The sequence below is a fragment of the Ursus americanus genome, chromosome 5 (assembly GCF_024610735.1).
Source record: "Ursus americanus isolate L20-20 chromosome 5, mUrsAme1.1.p, whole genome shotgun sequence".
In the NCBI taxonomy this organism is placed as follows: domain Eukaryota; kingdom Metazoa; phylum Chordata; class Mammalia; order Carnivora; family Ursidae; genus Ursus; species Ursus americanus.
This window is the reverse complement of record NC_142131.1, coordinates 70,692,145-70,720,132: the sequence shown is the minus strand read 5'-3', so window position 1 is coordinate 70,720,132 and position 27,988 is coordinate 70,692,145. Positions and strand designations below refer to the sequence as shown.

At 44.4% G+C, this 27,988-nt stretch overlaps 1 protein-coding gene across 5 annotated transcripts in view; it reads left to right on the top strand.

The window, feature by feature from the left end:
- TNFAIP8 (TNF alpha induced protein 8) overlaps nt 1-27,763 on the top strand; it is a 112,524-nt gene extending 84,761 nt beyond the window's left edge. For 3 of the 5 annotated variants that reach the window (XM_045794871.2, XM_087862363.1, XM_045794869.2), the window contains exon 2: nt 26,165-27,763. In XM_045794871.2, the coding sequence (XP_045650827.1) occupies nt 26,165-26,730 (566 nt within the window). In that variant the 3' untranslated portion in view covers nt 26,731-27,763. Of the gene's footprint in view, nt 1-22,713; nt 23,234-23,455; nt 24,131-26,164 lie in introns of those variants that run through there. The other 2 variants (XM_045794872.2, XM_045794873.2) reach the window with 2 other exon arrangements.
- The last annotated feature ends 225 nt before the right edge of the window (nt 27,764-27,988 follow it).

The following is a 27,988-nucleotide window of genomic DNA, read 5'->3' as shown; positions in this document are numbered from 1 at the left end:
GCAACAAAGGTTAACTGAGTCAGAACCTCCTCTGTGGGGCCTAAGGTAGCAGAGGGGCGTGTGTGTGTGGAGGGCCCTACCCTCAAAGGACTTCAGGCTCAGGGCATCCTACACTAGCACATGTGTGTTTATAGGACAACATTCATGATGGGGAGCTTAGAGATGAGTACAGCTCAGGGAGGAGGCAGTGCACCCTATGGGACTCTAGAGGAGGGAGTATTCAGCACACGTCATCATGGCAGCAGTGACGTCACAGAGAAGTAGCTAGGACTTCAGCTGGGCCCTTTGGCCAAGGGGAGAGGGGAGGTTACTGAAGGAAGGAAGTTCACAGCAGGGTGTAGTGGAGGGCTTACGAACTGGAAGGCATTGGTGGGCCATGTTGCAGCAGTACACGGGGCCAGACAAGAGGCCAGGCTGCCCAGAGGGTCACTGAGTAACAGACAAGGCTCCGGGAATCAGGACACGACTTGTACCCCTGACCTTGCCCTTGGTTGTCTGCGCAGCCTTCAGTCACTACTTAGTATCTCTGAACTTCAGTTTCCTCATTAGGAAAGTGCAGGCATGAGAGCAAACTGAAGCACGCCCAAGATCCCTCCCTAGGAGGGAAACGGGATTACTGTGTGGGAATTGGTGTTGGGAGGCGGAGGGGGGGTTGAGCTGGAAGAGGGCAGATGCCAAGTAGTGTTTTAAGAATACCAAGCTGGCAAGAGCCACGGGTTGGTCTGAAGGGCAGGACTGAGCCTGAGTAAAGGAGCCTGGGCAGCCGTGTGTGAATATCCAACCAGAAAAGGAGAGTTGCTTTCCTTATGGGATCTCTCAGGGAAACACTGAAGGGAGGTGGGGTCTGGGCCTTGGGTTTCGCCTCTGAGAACACCCCCCTTTGACAAAGGAAAGGGGTAAATGCAACCTGTAAAAGAAGCAGATAAGGAGTAGCTCAAGAGGTAGGAGGAAGACAAGGAGAGAACCAGGCGTTCGAAGCCAGGAGGAGGAGAGCCTGCAGAGACAGTGACAGCCATGTCTAAGGAGAGGTTCTGAAGACCGTTGCTTTGCCGCCTTCTCTCTGGGGCCTCAGCAAAAGCTGGGAGCTAAGATCTCAGCTGCTGAGGGATGAGAACACATCATGAACATTCAGCCAGTGCTGAGTGGGAATGAGGGGAAGCATGTGGGGCGCAGGATGACTGACCACGCCGGGAGCAGGTGCCAGTCTCCTGAGGAAGGGGGACGTTCAGCCTCTCCACTGGTGCGCACCTTCACGTTGTAGTCGCCCCCAGATCCTCTTCTTGATCCCCATCACCTCCATCCACCCTGTCTCTGTGGCATCGACCGCAGTCAGCACTGGTGTATGAGGCTGACAAGTGAATGTTGGCAGGAAATTTAATCCAGCCCTTCCCACCAGGAAGAAGCTTTGGCCAGTCTGAGACTTAGAGGCTGTTTCTCGCCTCCCTTTCTCCTTCCCGTCCTCTCCCCCACCCGCCCAACGCTGGTTCTTTTCTCTCTGAGGGCACGTCGGGAGACTGCTGATGTGTTTGCCAGGGACACCCTAGATTTGACAGATGAACGAGAACTCTTCGGGCTTTAGTCTTAGACATATTAAATAGGATTTAGGCCACACTCATTAGTTGAGCCATGCTGAGAATATTTTGTATTTCTCCTGAGGTGGCAAGCGATTGTCAGAGCGGTGGAAACATGCTCGTCCCCTCTGAGAGCCCCTGAGAGGATGCTGGTGTCTGATGAGACAGCTTCCCTCGGCAGGTGCTGTGTGAATAAGGCTTGTATGACACCCAAAGACAGAGCCGGTCCGAGGCCTACCTACCATATTCACCTGACCAAGTCCCCATTTCACATTCTGTAGAAAGTGGGGGAGGGTAGGCTTGTCCCAAGGAACTAACTACTTTCCTTCTGTAAAGTTATTTGATAAAAGAGAGATACTAGTGCCCCGACTGTTCTCCTTATCCTAAAGCGCTTATAACATCATTTTCATCTCTGGAGGGTTAAAATGAAAATGAAGCCAGTTACAAAATAACTAGAATGAAAAATGGATCCTTCCCCAGGATCCCCAAGTCTAACCTAAACGTTGGACTCCAGTTCTCCAGAGAAAGAAGATGGTGGATAAAGAAGGAGGCTCTCGGGGGAGTTTTCAAGGAGTTGGAGTACCTACTGAGCGGGAAGGAGAAGGCTGCTGGGAAACCAGAATAGCGAGGATTGTGGAGGGAGGGAGTGGCCATTGGGCAGGTTTCAAAATTTCAAGGGAACAATGAGGAAGAAATGGTGAATGGGAGCAGTGTGGGGAGGGCAGGGGTGGGAGACGCAGGGTGGGATCCAGGCCCAATGCAGAGCCTCCCAGGGACAGGGGTAGGCGTGTGGAGAGGCAGGAAGGGAGGAGCAAGGAAATAACTCTGGAATGGAAAAAAAAAAAAAAAAAGGAAAAACAAAAACTTGGGCAAAAGGAGAGAGGTGAGGAGCGGTGTAACGGAGATAATGGGGTAAGACGTGTCCGTAGTCTTTCTGGTCTGCGTGACTGTGAGTTCACAGGGGGTGTGACGGTGAGCCAGTCCCCCCAGGACGAGGCCCACTTGGAGGCCCAGAGGCCAGGGAAACAGTGGCGTGTGGAGGGCACAGAAGCTTCTCGATTCTTCCCGGGTGGGTGGGATTAACACAGGGCTCATAAACAAGGCCGTGACACTGAGGAATGCGGCTGCCTTTCCAGCTGCTAAATCGGGGCCCATCCAAAGCCAGGGCTGTGCTGTGTTGGCTTGGATTTCCAGTGACAACTCTTGCTGGGTTATAAAAATGATTTCCCCAAAAAGCTTGCAAAGGGCAGATGATAAATGAGAACAGGGCAGTAAAGCCAGCCTGCGGGAGCCATTTCAAAGCTGCCTGCTGTCCCATGCCACCCATTTTCTGGAAGGCCTGCAGGCCTTTTGGTGAATGGCTATTGGAGGAGCAGAGAGCCTTCACCCCCCTCCCGGTGAAGCTGCCCCTCACTGCTGGGGGGTCGGCCGACTTACAAGCCTGATGGGAAGCAGGCTTGCCGAAGAATTTCAGAACCAGGGTTTTTATGGGTAGAACTGGTTTAGATTATTTGGCTCACTCGACCATAGCTGACTTGATGATCAGACTGATAACCCTAGAAGCACAGGAGCGATGACTTGACATTCCTGCTGTTGCCCTCGGTCCCAGCATGCTTTGGGGTTGCCCCCTCTGTGCCTGGGCTTCAGGCTTGGGGGAGGGGAGCTGCTCCTTGTGTTTCTCTGCCGTGAAACTTCAGCCAGCTTGTGGCAACATGCAGAAGGGTTAATCGGGTAAAATCATAATTGCTGTTGGGAGAGACAGCCTCGCCGAAGCCTGACACAGCCCTCAGGCTGGCCGGGGATAAGGCCCTTCTTTACCATCCTTGGTTTCCTCTCTTTCCCAAACACACGTTCTTAGATGTCACGTGATGCCGTTGGACCCGTCCATGGAGTTGCTGGTCCCGATCTGCATTTTAGTCCTCTGCCTTCTGGTTTTCGTCAAATTCTCCAGGGGCCCTTCCTTTCAAATATCATTAGAACAAAATAAGAGAAAAAAGGAATACATTGATGTGGTTGCCTTTGATTGGTTCCTTGAGGGAGTCTAGAGTCTTCAGATGTTTTTGTAAATGGAAATGTGGGGTATCAATTGCACTATTAATCTCAAGGGTGGGAGTGGGAGAAGTGTTGTATTTGGTGGTGTCGTTAGAACAGCCCAGAAACTACCAACAAATAGTCTCATAGAGTAATATTGTCTGTTGTTGTCTTTCTTTCTTCCTTTTTTTTTTTTTCATGGTATCTCGATCCTGTGACACAGTCAAACCTGTTTTCATTGTCTATCTTTTAAAACCTTCAGGTCGTCAGATTTTTTTAAATGTTCGATGCTGTTTTTTATTCCATGAATGACTCAATTGACGAAATGTAGGCAGCTACTAAGCTTAGCAGCTCGTTGCCATCATCGTGCCCCTGGACAGGAAGTGTTCTGTATAGATATGACTAACCAGTTTCCAGGCTTAAAAATAAAGTGGGGGATTTCTAGACAGAATAGGTCTTTGTCACTCATTTCAACAGCCCCGCTAAGCATGAAGCTCAAAGCCCGCCACTCGGCCTTCTCATTTTTTCCGTGCTGTCGCTTCACCTGACATTTTCTATTAGACAGATTGAAACTTATTTTATGGGGCTCATTGGTTTTTCATGAAATAAGAGGAGATGTGAGTTGTCGTGAGAAGCGGCTAGAGTCATGATTCTCTCCTTGTTGCCTCTTTTATCTTGAGCTCCTTTTAAATCACCACACTCCTGAGGTATGTAATGGGGAAATAATCAAAAGTCACCTGCCCAGGTACCAGCTTCGGCTCAAAGGAGTGAGAACGTGAAACTCCTTACCTGCTCTGGAAGAAATGTACCATTTCGGGGCACCTGGGTGGCACAGCGGTTAAGCATCTGCCTTCGGCTCAGGGCGTGATCCCGGCATTATGGGATCAAGCCCCACATCAGGCTCCTCAGCTATGAGCCTACTTCTTCCTCTCCCACTCCCCCTGCTTGTGTTCCCTCTCTCGCTGGCTGTCTCTATCCTGTCGAATAAATAAATAAAATCTTAAAAAAAAAAAGAAAACAAATGTACCATTTCATCAGATACTGAAAGGTTTTTCGGCATCTCGTTGCCTACAGCTCTTGTTTTAGGACTTTACAGATAACTTCATGTTTTTGTTTTTCTTGCACTCTCTCTAAATAACGTAATTTTCCCTCCCTTCGTGGAAATACCTATTTTTCTCTCCTTTCTTTCTTATCCTGAGGAGCTTTCTTGGGGTCTTCATTCTTAACACCATCGCGTTTTGTGCAAATGCTAAATTAGACACAGCATTTATTAGATGAGAGCATCTGTAGCAACAACAAAAACTGTTTTTCTCTCTGAATCCTTCACTCTGAGCAAGTGTCAGTCTCTGAGCTTCTATTTGATTTTCAAATAAGAAAGTGGGCCAGGGAGTGATGATTTAAAATACAAAATGCATGCAAATGTTTTTAGTTTGGGCTAGGGAAAAGGCACTAATGCTTCTTTGGGACAATGAGGCTTCGTTTGCCAAGTTTAGAAATAAGTCCCAAACCCATAAAGAACAGGGTTGTGATTACCGTACTTGGGTCGAACGTGACTGTGACTCTGAAATGCTTCTTCTCCCATTCTTCCCCCTCACTGTCTCCTCCTCTGTTAGCAAGACTGAGGCAGGATGGAGTCTGCAGCCTCTGCTATGCTTTGGGTTAGAGTCTGACAACAGTCTAGTCTTTTGAAAATACGGGATTCCTGTAATTGTGCCTCAAATACCCTCTACTTGTTCTAGTAGGATGCTTTCAAGAGGAAAAGGGAAGTGTTTATACAAGCCAATTTTTCATCAAATAAAACGATTCCTTCATTGAAAATGTTTATTTCCTCTACCGTTGTAGTGATCAAGACTCATGTAGTAGAAAGACTCTTCTCGTCTTTATGATGGATGCGCGCGTTGTAGGCAAACAGAAAATGCTTGATGAATAATGGAGTGTGAGAATAGACATGTAGCCCAGGAGTAAAATTTTTGGCAGCATTAAAATCTCTACTGTTCTCATCAATTTCATGGATCATCCAAACAGTGGTGATGATCCATCATTTGTCCTTGCTGTCTGGTTTTTAGGTACAGGACGGTGTTGTAGTCAGTAAGCAGTTGGACCATGCATGGTTCCAACAGCCAACTAAGCCAAGATGGACGTTCAGGGTGTATCGTGCATATGGCGGGCATTTAAGAAGGCCTGGTAGGCCCTTCTTGCTCGTTCCCTTTGAGGCCATGTGGGAGATGTTCAGTTTCCTAGCCGGTGTTTTGAATACAATGGTCACGCCAAAGCTCAGTGTAGACCCATGAGAGGGCACTAACCAGGTCAGTCCAGGCTGTTGGAGGCCATAACAGGGTAATTTCTTTCTCTGTTGGAAAAGTGATGGTAACTGGAGAACTGACTTTCAAATTTGGGTCAGATGGGCTTTATTATCAAAACATTTCTGGGTCAATGGAAAAGGGAGTGGTTTAGGCAACCCTTGTGTTTGAGATGTCTGCTCTTTCTTTCCCCCCACTGTTTTTTTGTTTGTTTGTTTTACCACAGAAGTATCTTTCTGTTTCGGTTCATTAGGATTATATATCTATGGGGTTTTTCCTGGGTTCCAGCCACTGGGACATGGATCAGCCCAGAGATGCTTATTACTTTTAAGTCTACTTTAAAATAAAAAGCAGCTTTTAGGAGAAGAGAAAGCTGTTACTTGATTGGGAGACAGGGAAAGAGTAGGTAAATTCATATGTAAAATTCTTTAGGCTGAGTAAAGTAGGCCTTTAAACCTGATTTAATGCTTTTAACAACTAAAATTCCAGCTTTCATTTGTTAGTTTATACCCAGAAGATGAGAAATGGGCTTTATCAGACTTTGACAGCAGATTAAAGGCCCCAAGCTGCTTTAAATCACCAACATCTATGCCTTGAAGTTCTATCAAATAATGAGTGATAAAGGCAAGCTACTGGTCAAAATGATCTGAATTGTGCATGAAAAAAATCTTGCCTCTGAGACCAAAGCAGTGGTCTTTCTAGGATTGGACTGCCATTTTGCACTGAGGCCAGGGAAAAAGACAAGGCTGTTACCAAGGCCTCTTCTGACCCAACATCAGTCTCCAGCCAGAGTTCCAGGCTTCTCCTCAGTACCCCTAATGATTTAAGAAAATATGTATTAAAATATTTCAGATTCTTTACCCTCCATCAGAATGCAATGAGCCAGAAGTCAGCTCAAGAAAAGATCACCCAACCCCTGACTCCTCCATACTTTGTTAGATGTTGTTAAGAACTTGGAGAGCTGGGGTATTATTAAGGACTACTTTTGGAACCTGGACTCTTAATCCAAGAATTCTGTAGCTTTCCTTTTTTTTTTTTTTTTTCCTATTTGCCTGTATCTAAGATGGTTCTGTTCTGTGATGATACCAGTTTAATGGAAGAAACATACTCATGGATCCTAGACAGTTGCTATTCAAGATTTAAATTCCTTTTTTTTTTTAGCTAAAATCTCTATACATTCACTTAAACTGAGTTCCTATATTTTAGTGGGGGCAGCGTGTCAAATGGTTTTATTTTATTCTGTAGGACGTAATGAAAAAAATTTTTTTGTTTTGATTCATCAGCAGGGAACATCAGCAGCATTCATTTTGGGTATTTGCTATAGAATGTCCCTTGCATTGGAATGTGGGTGGAGTTCTGGCATTTGTGTATTCCTTGTTGGGGGGGGGGGTAAAGGTACAGAGAAGCACTTGTTTGTGGCCTAAATAAAGCCCAGCCGTACAGCTGACAGCTTAAAAATACGGTAGGAGACGACATTTATGTCCAACAGTAACATCTGTTTCCTTCATTCCAAGTTCAACAAATGGCATTAAGGATAGATGCCGAAAACGTAAATCCATTAACTCTGCTCACCATCCTTTTTTCCAAGCAGAAGCATAGACTGAAAGGAATAAAATGAAAATCAGCAGGAGATGAGAGGAGAGGAGTTCAAGGGGGAAGCAGTTTGGTGTTAGGGTAAATTTTCAGATTTAGAAACCGACTCCCGTCATACATCTGAAGACTTGATTCATCTTTTTCCTAAGCATGTACTCTTTATAATACACATTGTCTCACGTCTTGGAGGTAAATTCATTTTTGCTTTTTTAAGGTATCTTCCGCTTTTTGCAGCAGGGAGACTATTAGAAATCACGTGAATAAGAAAATTTCAGTTGGGGAGATTGTCTTTCTCATTAGAAACAAGGTTTTAATTGGAGGTTCTGTTACTTATGAAGAACTTATTATAAAATAACTGCTTGATATGATCAGTAATATTTCCCGAAGATATGACCCTAAATGTGAGTAATCATTTAAGTCAGTGAAATTGTATTTGTAGCCTTATCAACTGGGCTTCAGCAGATCTTATAAGATCTCCAATTTTTAGAAAACTAGTTACCATAAAAGTACAAATTGACCATCATAGGTTGTCTTTCATCTTTTTTTAAATGTGAGGTTTGTTAACCCTGCTTCTGTTTGCCAATGGGGATCTTTGTCCTTTCTCTCCTTACCAAGTTGACCCTGGTAGCTCGGACTGGTTATTCCCAGGCACACGTAACACCTGGAGTCATCACAGAAGGTGCTTAGCCCCTTTGCCCCCTCCAGTCACAAAGCCTAACTGCCCACCTCCCCATCCTCAGCCTGCGAGACACACTTACTAACCTTTAAAACAACAACGGACCTCAACAGAATAGCTCGCTCTTAGCACACCAAGAATGACTTCCCGATCGTCATTGTAGTGTTTATAATATCCCTAAATTTAAGAAAGAACAAAGAGATGCAGGCATTTATCCCCATACCTTTTACCCTCCTGGGCACTTTATCTACTAGGACTTGGTTCAGTTCATTTAGGAAACTATTTTTGAAAATCACTTCGGACTCTTCCCTCGCCAGGGATGTGAAGACAGGCATACGCCAGGAATCTGACAGATGTAAGTTAGTGCCGGTAGCCTTCACCAGGAAAGCATTTGCAGTGTGGAAGGTCTGTTGTGTAGCCTTGAGCAGTGTTGAGTCTAGGAGCTGTTAGACCTGCACATACGGAAGTCCTTGCAAGGGAAATGCCACATCGGGGTTAGAGAGGTTGGGGCAGGGCTGTCTGTGGCTGAGATATTTGGGCACAGCTCTTGAGATGGAGAGCGTTGGCAGGAAGCTTTGGGAGGGAGGGGCTGTGTTTGCTTCCCAAAGTGTGTGGTGCGTATTCCATTGGTGATGGCACAGTGAATGATTTTAGGAGGCTCCAGGCACAGGGTTAAATCATCCTCAGTCATATTACAGGAAGATCCGTCCATTTCGGTTCCCTTGAAATACTTTACATCACGCATTGGGAATGTCTGTGTTTGAGACTCTGTGACCTTTGCTACCTTACTCATCCTGACTCACCTCCTTTTGTACCGTGCAGGTAGATACGGGGCTCATGGCCTTTCGCAGGCAACAATTTCTGGTTAGAAATGAATGGTATTGTGTTTGGGTTTTTTTCCTCCTCTAATTTTTATAATTACAAATTTTTTACTTATTTTTATCATTATGATATATGTAAGGGGGTAGTACCTTACCATTCACACACTATATATAATTCCCTTTTAAAAATATTATTTGTTTAATAATATATTAAGTAATCACAAGGAAATAAAATACGATAGTAAGTGGAAAACAAAAGCATTGTTGAGAAGTTGATCCTCAAGGGACAGGGGTTAGGATGTCAGTCAGGTAAATGGGGAACGGCTTTCCAGGTGAAAAGAGTGATTTCAGCAAATACTGTGCGGTGGGAAATGGAAGGCGTTGTGAGGAAAAGGTGAATGAAGAAGTTGCTGGAGGGGGCTCAGTCGGTTAAGCAGCTGACTCTTGATTTTGGCTCAGGTCATGATCTTAGGGTCCTGGAATCGAGCCCTGTGTCAGGCTCTGTGCTCAGCAGGGAGTCTGCTTGAGATTCTCTCTCCCCCTCTTCCTCTGCCCCTTCCCCCGCTTGTGCGCTCTCGCTTTCTCTCTCAGAAAAAAAGAAGTTGCTAGAACCCATAGAACCGTTGGCGTGTCAGAGCTAGGAAGCCTTCTTGCTCGGCTGGACTGCCTGCTAGGGGAACGGAGGGCTGTTAGCACTCGGAAATCTGCTGCAGTCACACCCAAGTCTCTCCGAAGAGTGATTCAGAATGGCTTATGTTCCTGATCATTTAAAGCAGGGGTGGCTAACTCGTATGCCTTGGGTGATTTCCTGGCCAGGTGATGAACTGGAGGGCGTTTCTCCCCGCATCGCGCCCCCACCCCCAATGTTGTCAGAAGGTCAGATTTTTCTTGGGAAGCTGGAAAGGTGAAGTTTTGGGTCAACGCTCCCAACGTTTACATGTTTTTCACTAATTGCAAAAAAGATTAAAATATTATGAGGGCCCTTTTGGAGGGTGGTGAAAATGTTCTGGAAGGAGACAGTGGGGATGGTTTGCACATTGTGAACATAACGAAAATCACCCAGTTGTACACTTTTTAAAATGGTGACGGTGTTGCGTTATGTTCTATGAATTTTATCTCAATTTTTTTTAAAGATTTTTATTTATTTATTTGACAGAGACAGCCAAAGAGAGAGGGAACACGAGCAGGGGGACTAGGAGAGGAAGAAGCAGGCGCCTGATGCGGGGCTGTATCCCAGGACCCTGGGCTCACGCCCTGAGCCGAAGGCAGACACTTAATGACTGAGCCACCCAGGCGCCCCGAATTTTATCTCAATTTTGAAAAGAAAAACATGGGACATGTGCGTGGTTGGCTCACTTGATTAAGCATCTGCCTTTGTCTCAGGTCATGATCTCAGGGTCCTGGGATCCAGTCCCTGCATCAGGCTCCTTGCTCAGCGGGGAACTTGCTTCTCCCTCTGTCTGCCACTCCCCTTGCTTGTGTGCACTCTCTCTCTCTCTGTCTCTGATAAATAAATAAATGAATCTTTTAAAATAATGATAATAAAAAAGAAAAAGAAAAACACATTATGGACACCCAACTAAAACATGTTACCGGCCCGAGGTATGTAATCTCCTTTTTAAATAGAGGGATTACTCTTTTCTACTTTTGATAATCCCAACAAAAAGCACTTTTCCACAGGGGAGCCAGTTAAGGGAGTTAACCTTATAACCCTGTGTGGACCTTGGGCCTCTGTGTTTCCACCTCTGGTCTCCATGCCTTCTTGCATCTCTAAAAATAGGACAGGTGAGAGGCACGGTGAGAATAGAAATGGTAGCCTTAATTTTGGAGCATCAAACTGTATGGATGAAAAGGCAAAGCTACAAAAAGGTGGGGATGGCCAAAGTATTTTATTTTTTAATATATTTTTAAAATTTATTTATTTGAGAGAGAGAGAGAGAGTGCATGTGCGCATGCACAGGGGTGAGGGGCAGCAGGAGAGGGAGAGAGAATCCTCAAGCAGACTCCTGCTGAGCACAGAGCCAGACATGGGGCTTGATCTCAGAACCAGAGATCAGACTTGAGCTGAAACCAAGGGTCTGTCGCTTAACTGGCTGCACCACCCAAGCGTGCCTGGCCAAAGTATTTTATTTTTTTAAGGTTTTATTTATTTATTTGACAGAGAGAGAGACAGCCAGCGAGAGAGGGAACACAAGCAGGGGGAGTGGGGAAGGAAGAAGCAGGCTCATAGCGGAGGAGCCTGACGTGGGGCTCGATTGCAGAACACCGGGATCACGCCCTGAGCCAAAGGCAGACGCTTAATGACCCAGCTACCCAGGCGCCCCTGCCAAAGTATTTTAAAGAAGTGATTTATTTTGTTGTTAGTTGGCAATCAGTCGTAAAATTGATAAGTTATGTTGTTTGCCAAAGTTTATTTTACCCAAATATCTACCATTAGGGAAGTAATTCATCTCCGGGACAGCAAGCTCATATATTTAGAGAAACGTTTTTCAGTTCTTACAAGAGAATGACTATAATGGCCTTTTTAGTTATTTTCTTTAACTGAAAAATGAGTTTAATATACCAAGTCTGTGTCATCAACATCAAAGGATTATAATTATTTTAATGTAACTATTTGTCTCTATGGTTTTCAGGGAGCTTTATTATTTTTAATTCTAAATAGAATTTCAAGTTAGCCAATTTCAATAAGGGTAAAATAGAGAACTTAAAGGTTTTATAATGTATCCTAACTTAATTTTCAACTCTTTCTTTCTTAATAAACTAGCAAAGGCCAGAGAGTTCATGCTTTTCAAAATTTCCAGTTTCTTTTACATTTATTCTAAAAAAATGGGCCTTATTTTAATCTTAAGAAGCAACATCTATCCTAAAAACAGATTTATCTTATTATCTCTGCAAAGTGTAGGTTGTTTAATAAACCTTACCAGTTCCAACTGTTATCAAAGGTTGATTGTTTTCAATGCCTATCTTTAGTTATGAATGGACTCGTTTAGAATAAACTTTTTCCAAAGGTTGACATTGCAATGTTTGTTTCTTAGTAAGGGTATTTGAGATATGATACGTAATTAATAGTACTATAATTCATTTCTAGTCTCGTATTTAGCTTGTGTCTTATAAAAAAGGCAGTATTGCTTCCCCCACTCCTCCCCTTTCTTCCCACCCCCCCCCCAAAAAGGACCTGGGAATTTTTAAAGCCAGCAGATACGCCATAAAGATTAATTGAGCATTTATTACGTCAAGGAATAAATAATAAATTATAACCAATCCCAAGGGTTTAACTTTCAGGGAAAATGGAAGCAAATAAATAGGATATAAAGCAATTTGCAGCAAGAGTTACAGACAGGAGAGAACATTTCTGACTGGGTTAGTCAATAAAGCCTTAACAGAAGACGTACTACTTGGGATGGACCATAGGGGAATGGATAAGATACTCCCAAGATGGCTCCCCCTTGCTTCCTTCACATCTCCACTCAAATATCCCCTTTTTAGAAAGGTTTTCCTTGACTGCCCTGGATAAAATAGCATAGCTCCCCTCGACCCCCTCCCCTCCTACTCCTCTCCAGCCCACGCGTGTGCACACACACACACACACACACACACACACACCCCTTAGTTTTCTTCTAGCCTCTGTCACAACTCGACATTTTCATACAAGTTTGTTATTTCGCGTCTTACATCTCCGTGTACTAGAATCTTTGCTTTCTCAGAGCAGGCACCTTCCTGAGAGCGCCCCGCAGGGGCTCCATAAAATGTGTTCAATCAATCAAGGAGTAGAGAAGGCTCTTCTGCTAAAAGTCTGTTTTCTGTGGCGAGCCCCAAACTGGTATGGAAAATCCAGGTTCGACTTTCTCTTAGGACATTGATAAATATGGCAAATTCCCCAGCTGTCTGTGACCCAGTTAGCACAGTCTGTTGATATAAGGGGGAGATTTTGGTGTGCAGTTGTAGCTTCCTGAAATGAGTGACTACATCACAAGTGTTATGAAAACAAGTCATTATTGCTCTTAACCTTGCCACCATTTCTCCCAACAAACCCTCCTTAGACACTCACTGGCTATCCATAACTTCTATTTAAATTCTTTCTCAAATCTGTAGGACGTACACAGGTCCTTTGGTGTCTGACATTCAGGTTCACTGCTGGGCAGTATTTCGAATTCCCAGGGGCGCCTGGGTGGCTCAGTCGTTAAGCGTCTGCATTCGGTTCAGGTCATGATCCCAGGGTTCTGGGATCGAGCCCCGCATCGGGCTCCCTGCCCAATGGGGAGTCTGCTTCTACCTCTCCAGCTCCCCCCTGCTTGTGTTCCCTCTTTCATTGTCTCTCTCTATCAAATAAATAAAATCTTTTTAATTAGTTAATTAAGTAATTAATTTAAAAAGGACTTCCCTCTTGGGGCGTCTGGCTGACTCAGTTGGAAGAGTGTGTGACTCTCGATCTCAGGGTCATGAGTTCAAGCCCCAAGTTGGGTGTAGAGATTACTAAAAAAGACAAAAACTTAAACAAAAACAAAACAAACAAACTAGAATTTCTAATTCCTGAAGAGCCAGTAGGAGTTCTTTAGGTTGGCTCTGACATAGTCACATTTATTTCTTTAAAGGAAGGAGTCCTCCACACAAATGGCTAGAGAGTGTGGGAGGTGAATATACACTTGTGGAGATGACCAGGGAGGGCCTGTGGTACACTAGGAAGGGTGGTCTCCTTCTCAGCAAGGCAGCCGCAGTTTACCTCAAGACCACACTGTTGACATGTGGGAATGGGGGCCTATTTTGGTCAGATCTTATGATTGTTCAAAGAAAATCAGAAACCCCGAGAAGCAGAGGAGAAAAGATGAGAAAGAAAGGTAGAAAGTACTTCACAGAGAGCTAAGTGCCAAGCTGAAAGTACCTGGCGGTAAGCAACCCTGCTTCTGGAAACCTCTGGGGTTTTGTCAGGATTTCATCCAAGAATTTCAGAGCTTCAGTATATCTTGATACTTGGAATGAGATGGTTCCCCTTCAGGTCTGGCAAATCCCATCTCACCGTTGGCTTACCATCAACGGGATCTAGCCTCTAGGACCCTGACATGGCCATAAAATGCTTCACCAGCTTAACTGTTTAGTACAGTTATTGGGGAAAAGTTTTGACAAGAATGTTGGGAGATTGTGCCAAGATGCATATTTGAGAGATGCCCAAGCTGAGGCCAGGAGGGTTACTCCTCCTAAAATACTCAAACAGATGGGTTTGGGATATTTGCATGGAAGATTCCAGAACAGTTGCTGTAGGGTTTGAGTTAGCTAAATATGGTCACTTTTCCAAACAAAAGTGGCTGGTTATTCTGTATGTTTTGGCAAAGGACAGAGGAGAAAAGCAGGAGACAGAGAAGGAAAATGCATGTCTTTTATGCAGATTCCTCTCTTTTAAAACAAAAAAAAATATATTGTACATCTCATTCGTAGGGCTGTTTTTGTCCATGAAGTACAAGCAAATTTATTTGTTAAGCATTAGATATGTGAAATTGAATTGATTTCCTGACACATCTTCACGAATTGCTGTGAGACATGTTGATGGGTTCCATGGAGTTCACTCCACATTGGAAGAATACAAAGATGAATAGATATGCTCCCTCAGTTGACAGGGATCATCGTCAAGTATGATAAGATAGGAATTTAACTCTACCACAAGGCAGAAAATCACATTAAAAGAAGGAGAGATTTATTCTCTGCATTGGATTTGGAGAGATCATTCTGCCACTGGATTTGGAAAAGCTTCATGGTAGAGGTGGCTGACTTGAAATGAGGAGCTCAACTTTTTCAGGCAGGGCTGAAGGGAGAGGGGGAGGGTGTGGATACATAATTTTTTCTTAGTTCTCTATTGTGTAAGACCTGTGCTCCTCTTTTTCTGATTCAAGGAGTTACTTTCTCCTGGGAAGCAGACAAGCTCTAAGAAGTGGATTCTAGACCTGGCTCAGCAACGTCATGGCATTCGATAGAAAATTCATAAGCAATGAAAGCTCTCTGAAATACACTTTGCATGCAGAGCGGTCGTGTGCTGTGGGCTGAAGCAGTACCTTCACTTTGCCATGTCCCTGGACACGTCACTTGACTTCTGAATCATGGGCTCTCTCATCTGCTTGCCTCGGGGTTAAGTAATAAGAGGACTAACCCAGAACCAGCAGTTTCGTAAACATAAAAACTGTTGTGGGGGAAATATTTTGCAAACTTTGGAGTTCTACACAAGTGTGAACTGCAACTTCATTGTCTGATTGTCCCTAGTATTTGACCAGGAGCAGCCCGCTGAGACCAGAAGGGCTATGTTGACTACCGATACCCGTAACGAAACTGCACTCCTGTGTGCTCGATTTTAAGATCTGTTACTGGTTTTCTAAGCTCTGCGTGTGTATAAATATTCATCAGGAGCCAGGGCCTCTCACAGGGTAGGAAACATAGAGGTGGAAAAGTGTAGAAAATCATGGAGCTTGGGGGCGCCTGGGTGGCATAGCGGTTAAGCGTCTGCCTTCGGCTCAGGGCGTGATCCCGGCGTTGTGGGATCGAGCCCCACATCAGGCTCTTCTGCTATGAGCCTGCTTCTTCCTCTCCCACTCCCCCTGCTTGTGTTCCCTCTCTCGCTGGCTGTCTCTATCTCTGTCAAATAAATAAATAAAAATCTTTAATAAAAAAAAAAAAGAAAGAAAGAAAATCATGGAGCTTGGGCACCTGGGTGGCTCAGGTGGTTAAGCGTCCAACTCTTCGTTTCAGCTCAGGTCATGATCTCAGGGTCCTGGGATCGAGCCCCGCGTTGGAGAGTCTGCTTGAGATTCTATCTCTCTCTCTCTGCCCCTCGTCCCACTCATGCTCTCTCTCTTTCTCTCTCTCTAAAATGGATAAGTAAATCTTTAAGAAAAAAATAAAAGAAAATCATAGAGCTCGTGTAGAGGATTTTCCTCTACATTCTGGTAGGAGATTGGATTTTATCGATAGTGGAAATGTTCCATGCCCTCAAGAAATGTGTAAATAAATCCAGCTTCACTGAAAAGTCTTTAAGAGAAACATAACCTATCTTAATCCAACATAATAAATAAGGAAGCTTTCATTTAATTTTAAAGAACAGTTCACTAAAGTCAGTTTTGTATAAACGCTTGTAGGACATTTTTTATTTCATTTCAAACCCGTATGAGTGATGGAGTTAGGCCCTGTCCAATTTTGGTTTAAGTAACATCTAAGGGAGACTGACTTTTCTGTTCTCTTGGATACAGTATTAAAATTCTGAGGCTTTAATACAATAAGCTCTATTCTTAAAACATTTTCTTTGGATTCTGTGCACAAGCTCGCATCTACTTTTTGGTGAAACGTTTTTGAGAGGGAATTAAGTCCATCCCGGGTCTACTGAGAGCATGCCTGTGTGCCCAAAATATGTCTGTTGGAACATTTTAAAATACAGCATTCTGGACGTACACCTCAGTGTTTATACATTCAAACCACATACAAATGCAGCTTCTTAGACTATAGTCCTGGGGATTCTGATTCAGTTGGTAGGGCTGTTTGTACTTCTAAGAAGCCTCCAGATTCTTCTGAGGCGGGTGGCCTGGGTCATTGACATTGCTGCCCCAGATACCCACTGTGGATGTCCCCTCCCCGACACTACCCTCTTGAAAACGGAGCACCTTTGTTGTGATGAGTTTTCCTGGCCTAAGACAACATGTGAAACATAGATTGTGTTTCCAATTTTTCTAACATCTATAGGGCCCACCCGTATCTTTGGACTTCTGACCTGCCGGTATGCCGCTGGGCAGAATTGTTAATCCCTCTCCAGCCGGGGTTGGGGATCAGCTCTGGAATATGGTCGTGTTTACTTCTGAAAGGCAGAATCTTCTTTTCCTTCAAGGTCAATGTTTTGGGTCAGTCTCCTTTCATGATAACGTTCTCAAATCTAGCTTCGCTCCAGACTGCATCCAGCAAAAGGAATGTTCTCTCTCTTTGCCACTGTTGCCTGTTTACACACTCCTTTTACAGGCCTCATCATGGTGGGTTCTGGCCCCACCCCCACCCCCTGTGAGTGCAAGCTGGGATACTGTTATTTATCATTGAAACCACAGTATCAGAGACATCCTAGACACTCAACAGAAGTTTTGTGGAATGCTTCATGTCTATGGGTTAATGTTCTCATTTTATATGGATCATTCTTACAGAATTCTCATAAAGGACTCAGGTGGCCTCATGTGCACATGGGGAAACTGAGGAATGGAGAGGTTAGGTAATTTGCCCCAGGGACACTGCACCCAGTGGCAGAGCCAGACTTTCAGCCCAGACAGTGTGACTCTGGAGTCCGTGCTCACATTGCCTGGCTTTGCACAGGACAATTGTGAATCTGTTCCAGAGGGATAACAAGTCAATTTGTTAGCCAGTAGTTTTCACTGGCCTTATCCTACAAATGTGTACAAATAGTGGAACCTTTATGTAATTAATTGAGAAAACCTGGGTAAATAAAGTTAAGGTGTTCCTTGACTGTTTTACTAATCCTCCAGACTTTAATGTTATTGATGTTTTTTGTGCATCTCAAAGGGTATCTTAGTATACACTGTTCCCCAAATTTCTTTCACCAGAGAGTACTTTTTTTTTATAAAGTTGCATTTCTTAAGAATTGCAAGCCTGTAAGACTTCTACGTGCTGCTCAGTATCTATGTGTATGCTTATCTGTGCACGAAAAAGCCCAACTCTGAAAGGGTACCAGAAATCTAAGAACACTTGTTGCCTCTGGAAAGTAGGAGTTGGGGTCCAGGCTGTACTGTTGAGGGGGCAAAGCTGAGAGACTTTTCACTTTATATATTTACATCTGGCCTTTGAACAACGTAAGCATATTTTTTGTTTTGTTTTGGGTTTTTTGTTTTTTTAAGATTTTATTTATTTATTTGACAGAGACAGCCAGCGAGAGAGGGAACACAAGCAGGGGGAGTGGGAGAGGAAGAAGCAGGCTCCTGGTGGAGGAGCCTGATGTGGGGCTCGATCCCGGAACACCGGGATCACGTCCTGAGCCGAAGGCAGATGCTCAACAACTGAGCCACCCAGGCGCCACCTATTTTTTGTTTTTTAACATTATATTTTAAAATGTTTAAAAACTGCTCAGGGTTTTCCCTAGATATGCAAGCTATTTTAAACCCAGCTGGTTTGATCTCCTTTATATGGAATCTGTTTCCTTCCCTCAAGGCGAACTAGTCTCTTGCTTTTGTTTTCTTTCCTTTCCTTTCATGTTACTTAGCCAAATATATTAGGTCTTCCCCTCCCTTCAAGAAGAAGCCCCTTTTTAAGAGCTCGTGTCGTGTAATGTCATTCTTGAGAGAATAGCTAGGAGTTGAACATATCTGGGTTCAAGCCGATCTCTCCCACTTACTAACTGCATGGCCTTGAGAACGTAACTTAATTTCTCTGGACCTCAATGGCCTTATCTGTAAAATGGGGACAATAACAACCTCCCTCTTGGGATTGTTATGAAGCTTCAATAAGATAATGCAGATTCTGGACGGTTCTGGGGATCGTGTAATAAATGTTCAAAATACTGTGGCTAACTAGTGGGTCCTCGTGACTGTAAACCTCTCAGTCTAACTTTGGGTAACCATAAAAGTCATTTCTATTCTTGTATCATCGATACTAATATTTACAAGGCAGACATTCTTTGGGGTCTACTTCATATAAATATCACCAGCCTCTCTTCCAATCCTGGTATTGGGTGAAGCTAGAGGGAGTAGAGACATCTTGCCAGAATTTATGCCATGCAGAAAAAAATCAAGGCATCACATGATTCCTGCAGCAAGTCGACTACAAAGGGGCAGAGATGAAGTCTAATGTGAATTTAAAGGGGTTGAGACTCAGGAAATTACGTTTTCAATTTTAAAATCATCCCACAACTAAGCCACAGGAATCAAGGACATGGAGTTGATCCTAAAATCATGCCGAAGAGATTCCAGAATTCAAGCAACAAAAACAGCCCAGGATCACACAGGGAAAGGCTTCAGAGTGTTTTCTTTAGCACGTGATTCCTCTTGTCTATAGATTTGGAAAACAGGAAGCATCGGGAGATACAAGGAGAAAGAACACAGTGAGTGTATAGGTTGGGTTTGAATCCCTGCACATCCATTCCATGGGGGTACTAAATAAGGGAGCAAGGCTCTGTGGTCATGAGCTTAGCCTCCTGCTGGGTGTTTTCAGATTCCTAGCTCTTTAACTCTCCTCCAAGCGGTACTGACTTGAAATGAGGTTCCGCTTAGCAGATGAGAAAACTGAGGTTCCAAGAATTAAAATTGCACTCAAGTTTACAACCCAGGATGCTTGACCTTGAGCCCGCTGTCTCCTTCGTGCTGCTCTTACTCGGCCTCCTGCCCTGCCTTTGGGTGTCTGGTTCTCTGGTTCACAGACTCCTCGGCAGAGGCTCCGACTCTTTGGGGTAATCTTGTTAGCTGTTGTGGGTTTTTACTGTGGCTTTATTTTTGCCCCATTTGCTCCACATCTGTCCCTGTTGCAAAGTTTTGCGTGGGTGCTGATGCCGTCTTTCTTCTTGTCTTCGATTCTGTTCTCCATGGGTCAGTTTGCTCTGGACAAAATACCCTTACGTTACCTATCAGAGTCCTTGCTAACAAGAGATTCAACACCTGAAAAAAAAAGAAATTCCCTGATAAAGCTTTAATATATGTTAGATTTTTTTTTTTGTATGTCATCATGGAAAAGGAAATGTAACTCCTTATTAACTGAGGTCTCTGTGAGGTCTCTGTTTTCACACAACCATCTGGCGTTTTGCATTTCTCAGCTACATATTTCTTCCAGAAGGAGTTGATTAATTCTGACCAAATCTGATTCAGTATTCGAAAGCATCAGAATGCATTCGAAGTTTAGTTTGTTGAGTTCTTCAAAGAAACCTGTGGAGATGGTCTATGTCCATTCATTTTGGAACAGTTCCCAGAAGTGGGCATCATTATTCTCATCTTACAGATGGGGAAACTGAGTCTCAGCTGTATCCTTGAGCGGTATAGCAGTTCGTGGAACCACCAGGTACAGAATCTTTGGACTTTCATAAGTACACTCTTTTCCAGGTCCCTGGTGGGAGAAGTTGCTGCAGGAAATGTATACTAATTCTCATCAGTATGCTAAAGGTTTATGCTGCAATTTTTCTACTTTAAATGGTATTGATGAAAAAATTCTAATATGCAGTGAAGGTTGTTTTTTAAGAAGGTAAACTCATGACTCTCCTACAGATACAAAATGGCCGTGCCAAAGATTGAACCAAACTCAGTAGTTAACGAGGAACCAGTAAGCTCTTATAATTGATTCAGAAGAATCCCAAGTGCAACACAGGCAAACAAGAAAATGAAGACTTGAGTTGCACCTCCACTAGAAAAAAATTGATTTGTATCTCTATGGACAAGAGGCCTTTGCAATAATATTGCTAGTCTTCTATGACTTACAGAGTTGTAGGGTAGCGGCTTAAAGAACAGTGAAAGGAATCTGGGACAAGACAGGATGCTTTACAGTTCCGGTTCTCCACTGAAAAACTACCCAGTGATTTTTTTTCCCCTTTTTTGGCCCATTTCAAAGTCACCATTTTCCCTAACATGTGTTTTCTTTATTAGGTTGCCGTTTCTTTTCTTTCTTTTTCTTTTTTCTTTCCTTTCCTTTCCTTTCCTTTCCTTTCCTTTCCTTTCCTTTCCTTTCCTTTTTTCTTTAAGTAGGCTCCACACCCAACGTGGAGCCCAATGCAGGGCTTGAACTTACCACCCTGAGATCAAGACCTGAGCTGAGTTCAAGTCAAGAGTCTGATGCCCAAACGACTGAGCCACCCAGGTGCCCCTATTATGTTGCCTTTTAAAGTGAGTGTGTCCTCCTTCTGGAGGTGGCAGGAGACCCGGAGTGCATGCTTTAGCTTGTCGGGGTGATGATGCATACCCTTGGTCTTCTGCCACTTGGGGGCAGGAAAATGCGTAACCACCAGCCTCTGCATTTGGTATCAGGGGCAGGACCCCAGGGATACTGATTCTCTTAAGACGATGTTCTTTCATGTCAGGGCCTCCATTTGTGTGCCCGAAGGCCCGATTTGGGGTTTCAGGTACCTGGCACTTGGCTCTTTCTCTGTGGGTAAGCTTGCCTCCAGCTTGCTGTCACGGTCCGTGCTTCTGAAGCTCGCAGGCAGGCAGCCCCTGTCACAGTCAGCATCTCAGCGCCTTCTGCCTGCCTGCCACCCTCTCCCCTCCCCTGCACTTTCCCTCTCTTTCTTTCTATTTGTTTGTTGTTTCTTCTCTGCCCTGTTGAATTTCCCGAGTGGGGGATTTTGAGTGTGGAGATCTGGTGTCGCAGGTCCCTCGCCAGCCATTCCGAGGATTCCTTGCTTCTCCACTGGGAGCGCTCACCGGACCCCAAGGCAGGGAGGGCAACTCTTAGCCTGTTGACTTCTTGGGACACTGTTTGCAGTTGGTTGTGGCCCCTTTCTTACACCCCCTGCTTTTTTACCAAGCCCTATTTAGTTTCGGAGTTACTCAGGTGCAAGAGAGCTAAGGTTTTATGTATTCAGTTAAAGAACTTTTATTAACAGCCCACAACAGCCAGGCATGCTCTCTAGATTGTTTTCTTTTCCATCTTTCCTGAGGCTGGGCCTGCTGGATCAGAGTTTAACTAGGCGGGAATTAGAAATGGCATACATGGGCGTCTGTAGTCGCTGCTTCGAAGTTCCAAGGATAACAAATTTGATGGGTGAAGAAATTAGTTATTTGCTGGCGAGGCTGTGAGGCAAGTCACTTGCGCTTTACTGGGTGAGCAATTTCTAGTCGGAATAATATTGTGGGGAATCGTTAATTTCAGCAAATTATAGTTTTTCATTAATTAATTTTATGGAAAGTTCTTGTTTTGGGTTTTTTTTTTTATGAGCACTTTTTCCCCTGGATAGACAGGGGTCAGTATATTTTTACCATCAGCTTTTATCTCCAAATTCATAATTGTTGATGCTAAAAATGGGATTCCCCGAATATCAGTTAGCTTTACAGCAAACGTTGCTGGCGTGGACGATTTCGTTAAACCAAGACAGGAGATAAAGAGATATCGAGGAAGGGCTCAGAGATAAGTAGGCATAAAATAACATTGACATCTCTCTCTATACAACAGTCTTACTAGTGGCAGTCCTTGGTATATTTTTGATATATAGCTTCGTTTTCCTTGGTCAAGGATGTACATGTATATTTTCAAACATGAGCGAATTCTTTATTAAAGATTTTTTTTATTTTATCTATTTATTCGAGATAGAGCAAGAGAGAGCACAAGAAGGGCAGAGGGGCAGAGGGAGAGGGAGAAGAGGCAGGCTCCCCAATGAGTAGGGAACCCAATTCGGGGCTTGATCCCAGGACCCTGAGATCATGACCTGAGCTGAAGGCAGACGCTTAACCGACTGAGCCACCCAGGCAGGGGTCCCTTTATTAAAGATTTTTATTTAGTCATTTGACACAGAGAGAGAGAGAAAGAGGCAGAGCACAAGCTGGGGGAGCAGCAGGCAGAGGGAGAGGGAGCCCAGTGAGGGACTCAATTCCAGGACCCTGGGATCATGACCTGAGCCAAAGGCAAATACTTAACCAACTGAGCCACCCAGGAACCACAAGTGAAACCGTATTTTCAGAACCTTGTCCTTGGAGAACACCTCCTATTCACCTCTGCTGCTTCCCAGGACATACCTTGGGTCTGTCCCTCTGTTACATAGTTACGTAGAAGAGGTGGGCCCTGTGTTTGATCGCCACTGTAACCAGTGGTAGCAGATACAAGGCAAAAGCATTGCATCAGCTTTTATACTAAATATTTGTATTATTGTCCTCCGGTGTTTTCTCATTGTACACAACAAATCTGTCCTTTAAAAAAAAAAAACGAAAAACCTGATTGATGACAGTAAAAGAAACCACACTCTTGAATGCGAGAGAAGAAAACTACATAGCTAGCTAGGTAAAATAAATATCTGTTTCTCTAGCTTTTAAAACAAACAAACAAAAAACCCCCACATATGTATTTAAAACTCTTGTTTTGCAGGCCAGCAAGTTTTCATAGGGAAGCATTTAAGTGGAGAGAAGGGAGAGGGGAAATGGGCTTCCTCTTTGGTCAGAAGTGACGCGCAGCAGGCACCCGAGTAGGCCCAGAGGGTCCCCCGGTGCACAGACGGATCATCTCCGCTCACAGAGCGCTTACGGTCCAGGGAGAAAAGGCAGACCGTCAAAATCTAGGCAAAGGAGGAGGAGTTCAGGAACAAGGAAGTGTGTAAGTGTGTTGGTTAGCAAAGACTTGAACTCAGCATCTTTTTCTAATTTACATTTTGAAAGGCTCTGGCTGCTCTGTGAGAAGAGATTGGAAAGGGGTTTGAAAGAGGCTGGTATCCATGGAGATGGAGGGTAGTGGGGGAAGGGAGAATGGAAGGCTCTTGATCATGGGCGGGGCAAGAGAGAGATTGGGGTGGGTGATGGCCAGGCCCCTCTTTGAGCAAAGGGATGGAGGGAATGCTATTCCTGAAGGTAGAATGGAGGAGGGACGCTTTGGGGGCCAGAGGGAATCAAGGATTCCATTGTAGACGCGGTGCATTTGGAATGCCTGCAGAATAGCCAAGAAAAAGGAAAACCTTGAACGCTTTTGCAAAATGAGTCTGGGAAAGAGGTCAGAGTGAGTTCTAAGTGTGGGAGTTGCTGGCACCTGGGGGCATCTGAAGCCTACGGGAGTGGACGAACTTACACGGGGCTGGGGGTAGAGCAAAGGAGAAAAACGTGATCCAGGACTAGCCCCGAGATACAGCAGGCCTTTAAGGGATCTGATAGAGGATGAGGAACTGACAAAGGAGCTTGAGCAGCGATGGCTAAAGGCAGTTAATTTGCAAGGGGAAAAAAGTCGGATTTCATCATCACAGACCACACAGCCCTGGCTAGCAACTCGCAGCCACAACCCCGTCCCCACTGGCTCCACGGAAGCCTTCACTAACGCTCGAAAAGAAGGGGGAGAAAGAGCTGCCCCCTCCCTTTCAAGATGACTGAGCTGGATAGAACCCAGAAAAGAAATCGAAAGGAGGAAGTGGCTGCTGCGTTTCCAGAGGAGGGTTTGCAGTTCCTCTGGGGCAACTGGGAGAGTCTCAGAAGTCAGCTTCTCTGTCCTGGTTGAGACTTGTTACTGGTAAATGGGGAGCGATCTTGGTGGCCGTGGCATTGCTTTTCGCACTTTCTCTTGTGGGAGGTTCAAGGGCTACTACATGAAAAATTTTCCATTGTCTTTATGTTTGAAATCAAATGGAACATTTGATTGAGATTTAATGAGCAAAGGCACTTAGAAGAGGTGCAGACGTTCAAGTCCAGTCTCGGAGAGAAGCACAGAGGATTTTTACGGGTCTCCCTCTGGTTCCGGCCATTTAATAATGTACAATGTTTCCATCAGCTCGACATTGTAGTAAATCCCAGATGGGTGTTGGGAAACTGTGTCACGTCCTAATAGATTCAACACAGAATAACCTTTGCGCTTTATGTAAGTTTCTGAAATCGTGTTATTTACCGTGGATCTGAAATTTGGGGTGGGGGGGATCTCTTCCTATATAAGTCGGGTTAATTTATTGAGATCCATATCGTAAATTCTGCAATGGAAGAAGGTCCCAGGTCTTAACCGGGTAATAGTAACTATGTGTGTGCCATTTATTTTGATACAAACTATTTAATGTGGATTAACCCATATGCTCTTTTGCAAACCTTTAGGGATAGAAATGGGTGTGGCTGATGAAAACAGGAAAAAGTTTGGGAAACCTTCACAAGTTGACCGTTTCTCATGCTTTTTCGCTTTCCTTTCCCTTCTCAAAATCTATTTTCAGTTCTTCTGAAGTTTCAGTTCATGTTTCGGACGTTTAAATATCGACCTCTGTGGGGCACAGCTTCTGGTCCGGTGAAGGCTTTCCTTCAGGGCATTTGGCCCTCGCATTAACGAATGGCTTCCTGGCCAGGAGGACCCACTCGGCACTACCTGGCATATATCCCGAGAGCTCCTTTGGCCCAAGCATCAGATCGAACATGACAGCCCCACATGGAGGGAGTCTCTCTTCTTAGACACCCTCGCAGCCTGGATCTGGGAGCAGCTGCCTTTCTGCTTTCAGCCGCTAGCCCGTCCAAACTAGAAATAATTGTATATCGCTACCGCCCTGACTCATTCCTACCTATCTGTATTTTCAATCTTTTTTATCTTTCATTACTACATGACTGCTTTCCAACACCCAGGCCTGGGCTTACGCACTGGCCTACAAGAGACAGCAGCTGGTCCTGGACCCACAGTGAGGATAGAGACCCCGAAAACTCCAGCTCGGAGGACCCGGAAGGGAAGGGAGAAAGCACAGTTTGGTGAAGTAGCGTGCCCAGAGTTGGGGGGGGGGGAATTTAGGGGAAGAACTAAACTTGGTTTGAGGAGTGAACATGTCCTGAGCATTTTCACAGACCGGCTGTAAGCTAAAAGCATCACACGGCATTTCGTACTTAATATGTACAACAATTATTACGTGTATCTGACAGCTCTGTCACATTAAGTGATGGTAATTTCTAAAGCAAACTCTAAGCCTCAGCTTTTTCAAAAGTGTTTTTTTCATGGAGCACATTTCAGTAGCTCATAAAAGTATGGTTATTTCCATATAATGTATAAACGTTTCAAGGGAACAGACAATGGCCAGTCATCAGAAACAGCAAGTGACGATGAGCTCTGCAAGGAATGAATGTTCTTTTCTAAGACTCAGCTTCTGGGAGTTGAAATTCGGGGTGGGTAGGATGACCAAACTGGAAGGGGCGGGATGGCGTCTCAGGAAATTTGACTTTCTGCAGCTGAAGTTTAAACCAGGGCTTTCCTTGGGGTGCCTGGGAGGCTCAGTCGGTGAAGCGCCTGCCTTCGGCTCAGGTCATGATCCCAGGGTCCTGAGATCGAGTCCTGCATCGGGCTCCCTCTGCCTGCTGCTCCCCCTGCTTGTGCGCTCTCTGTCTCTCCCTGTTAAACAAATAAATGAAATCTTTAAAAAAGAGAGAAAGAAAGAACCTAATGCCCAGAAATGTAGTGAAATTTTTAAATCCTTTTCTGAACGGAAACTAATGTCAGTAGATGGGAGGCAACCATATTGTGGGAAAGTGAGAAGGAAAATCCTTGATATCTTAATATCTCTTTGTTTTCATTTAATGTGCCTCTTTGTAGTGGCCACAGATGTCTTCAATTCCAAAAACCTGGCCGTGCAGGCGCAGAAGAAGATCCTGGGGAAAATGGTGTCCAAATCCATCGCCACTACCCTCATCGATGACACGAGCAGCGAGGTGCTGGATGAGCTCTACCGAGTGACCAAGGAGTACACCCAGAACAAGAAGGAGGCCGAGAAGATCATCAAAAACCTCATCAAGACAGTCATCAAGCTGGCCATTCTTTACCGGAATAACCAGTTCAACCAGGACGAGCTGGCGCTGATGGAGAAGTTCAAGAAGAAGGTCCACCAGCTGGCCATGACCGTGGTCAGCTTCCACCAGGTGGAGTACACCTTTGACCGGAACGTGTTGTCCCGGCTGCTGAATGAGTGCAGAGAAATGCTCCACCAGATCATCCAGCGTCACCTCACGGCCAAGTCGCACGGACGGGTGAATAACGTCTTTGACCATTTTTCAGATTGTGATTTTTTAGCTGCCTTATATAACCCCTTTGGGAATTTTAAGCCCCACTTACAAAAACTCTGCGATGGGGTCAACAAAATGCTGGACGAGGAGAACATCTGATCATGTGAATGAAGACTGTGACCGCTCGTGATTTCTTTGAAAACGGAGCACTGCTGATTTATGAAGGAAAAATGAATTTTTTACCGAAGACCCATGTTTCAGAAAGACTTGCCCAGTTCAGGCATCAGGCGCTATCAGTAACGTTTTATGCAGCTTGTTTCATTTGAAGAAAAGCAGATTGCCAAAAATTGCGGTGGACACCTCCCTCCCTCACAATCAGCAGATCGTGGGGAAGGTGTCTGGGTGTGTGATGCAGATCTGAATGGCTCCAAACCTCAGGATGTTTTTTTTAGGTCAGATATGTCAGTTGCACGTTGGGTGTCTCTCACGTGTATGGCGTATGTACTTTGAATCGCTGTTATTCCTTACTATGTGTATGTACCTCTCTAAAAAGCCGAGCTTTCCCTTGCTGCCAATGCTCCTTTTGAGATAATTTAGTGTGCAAGTCTTACCTTTTGTTAAGTGTTCCTTGGTTAAAGACTTTGTCACTGACATTGAAGAATTAAGACTTTGTGGAGAATTAAGACAGTCAAGAATTGAGGCGGTTGGATTGAACCCTCAGAAAAAGCAAGTGCTTCCCTGATATCAGTTGTCGGAACCAACTGTATTTGACATTGTGAGTCATGTCTTTGGGGCTGGAATCCTGTTTTTTCGCACCCATGGTGATCCTTCGAAAGCGTGGTCATTTGTGAATGTGTGCTGGAGAAATCTCCATTTTTAGTATCCGTTTCAGGTGTAAGAGATGCAAAGAAAAACCTAGGTGGTTCTTGTAAAAGTCAGAGATAGGAAGAAAAGTACAACAATCTTTAGAGATGAGCCCATCAAAATAATTTAGGGGGGATAAAGGGCCAAAAAGAAAGAAAGCCTGTTGCTGTGGACCAGGAGAATGAAAATAAATGCATTTCAATGTCGAATAAGGTTTGATAGGTAAATAAAGAATGTGGCTGTTTTTATTTAACTGATAAGGTTTTTGCTATTTTGTCATTTGTAATTTTGATGAGTAAACCAAAGAACATTTGCATTCTGAGCACTTTGTGTGTTGTTTCTATATAATTTTATGTGCATGGATGAGAAAGTAAACATCTTATTTTATTAAAAAAAAAAAAGAAAGAAAGAAACAAAACCTGCCGGCCAACTGTCAGGAAATAACAGACTTAACTACGAGCTCTAAATATTTGCATTGTCACTGTGTCCATGATTTAGTGTACTTGTTTGCCTTGAATTTGCCTGCCTCCCAGAAGATTGGCATTAAAGTGGG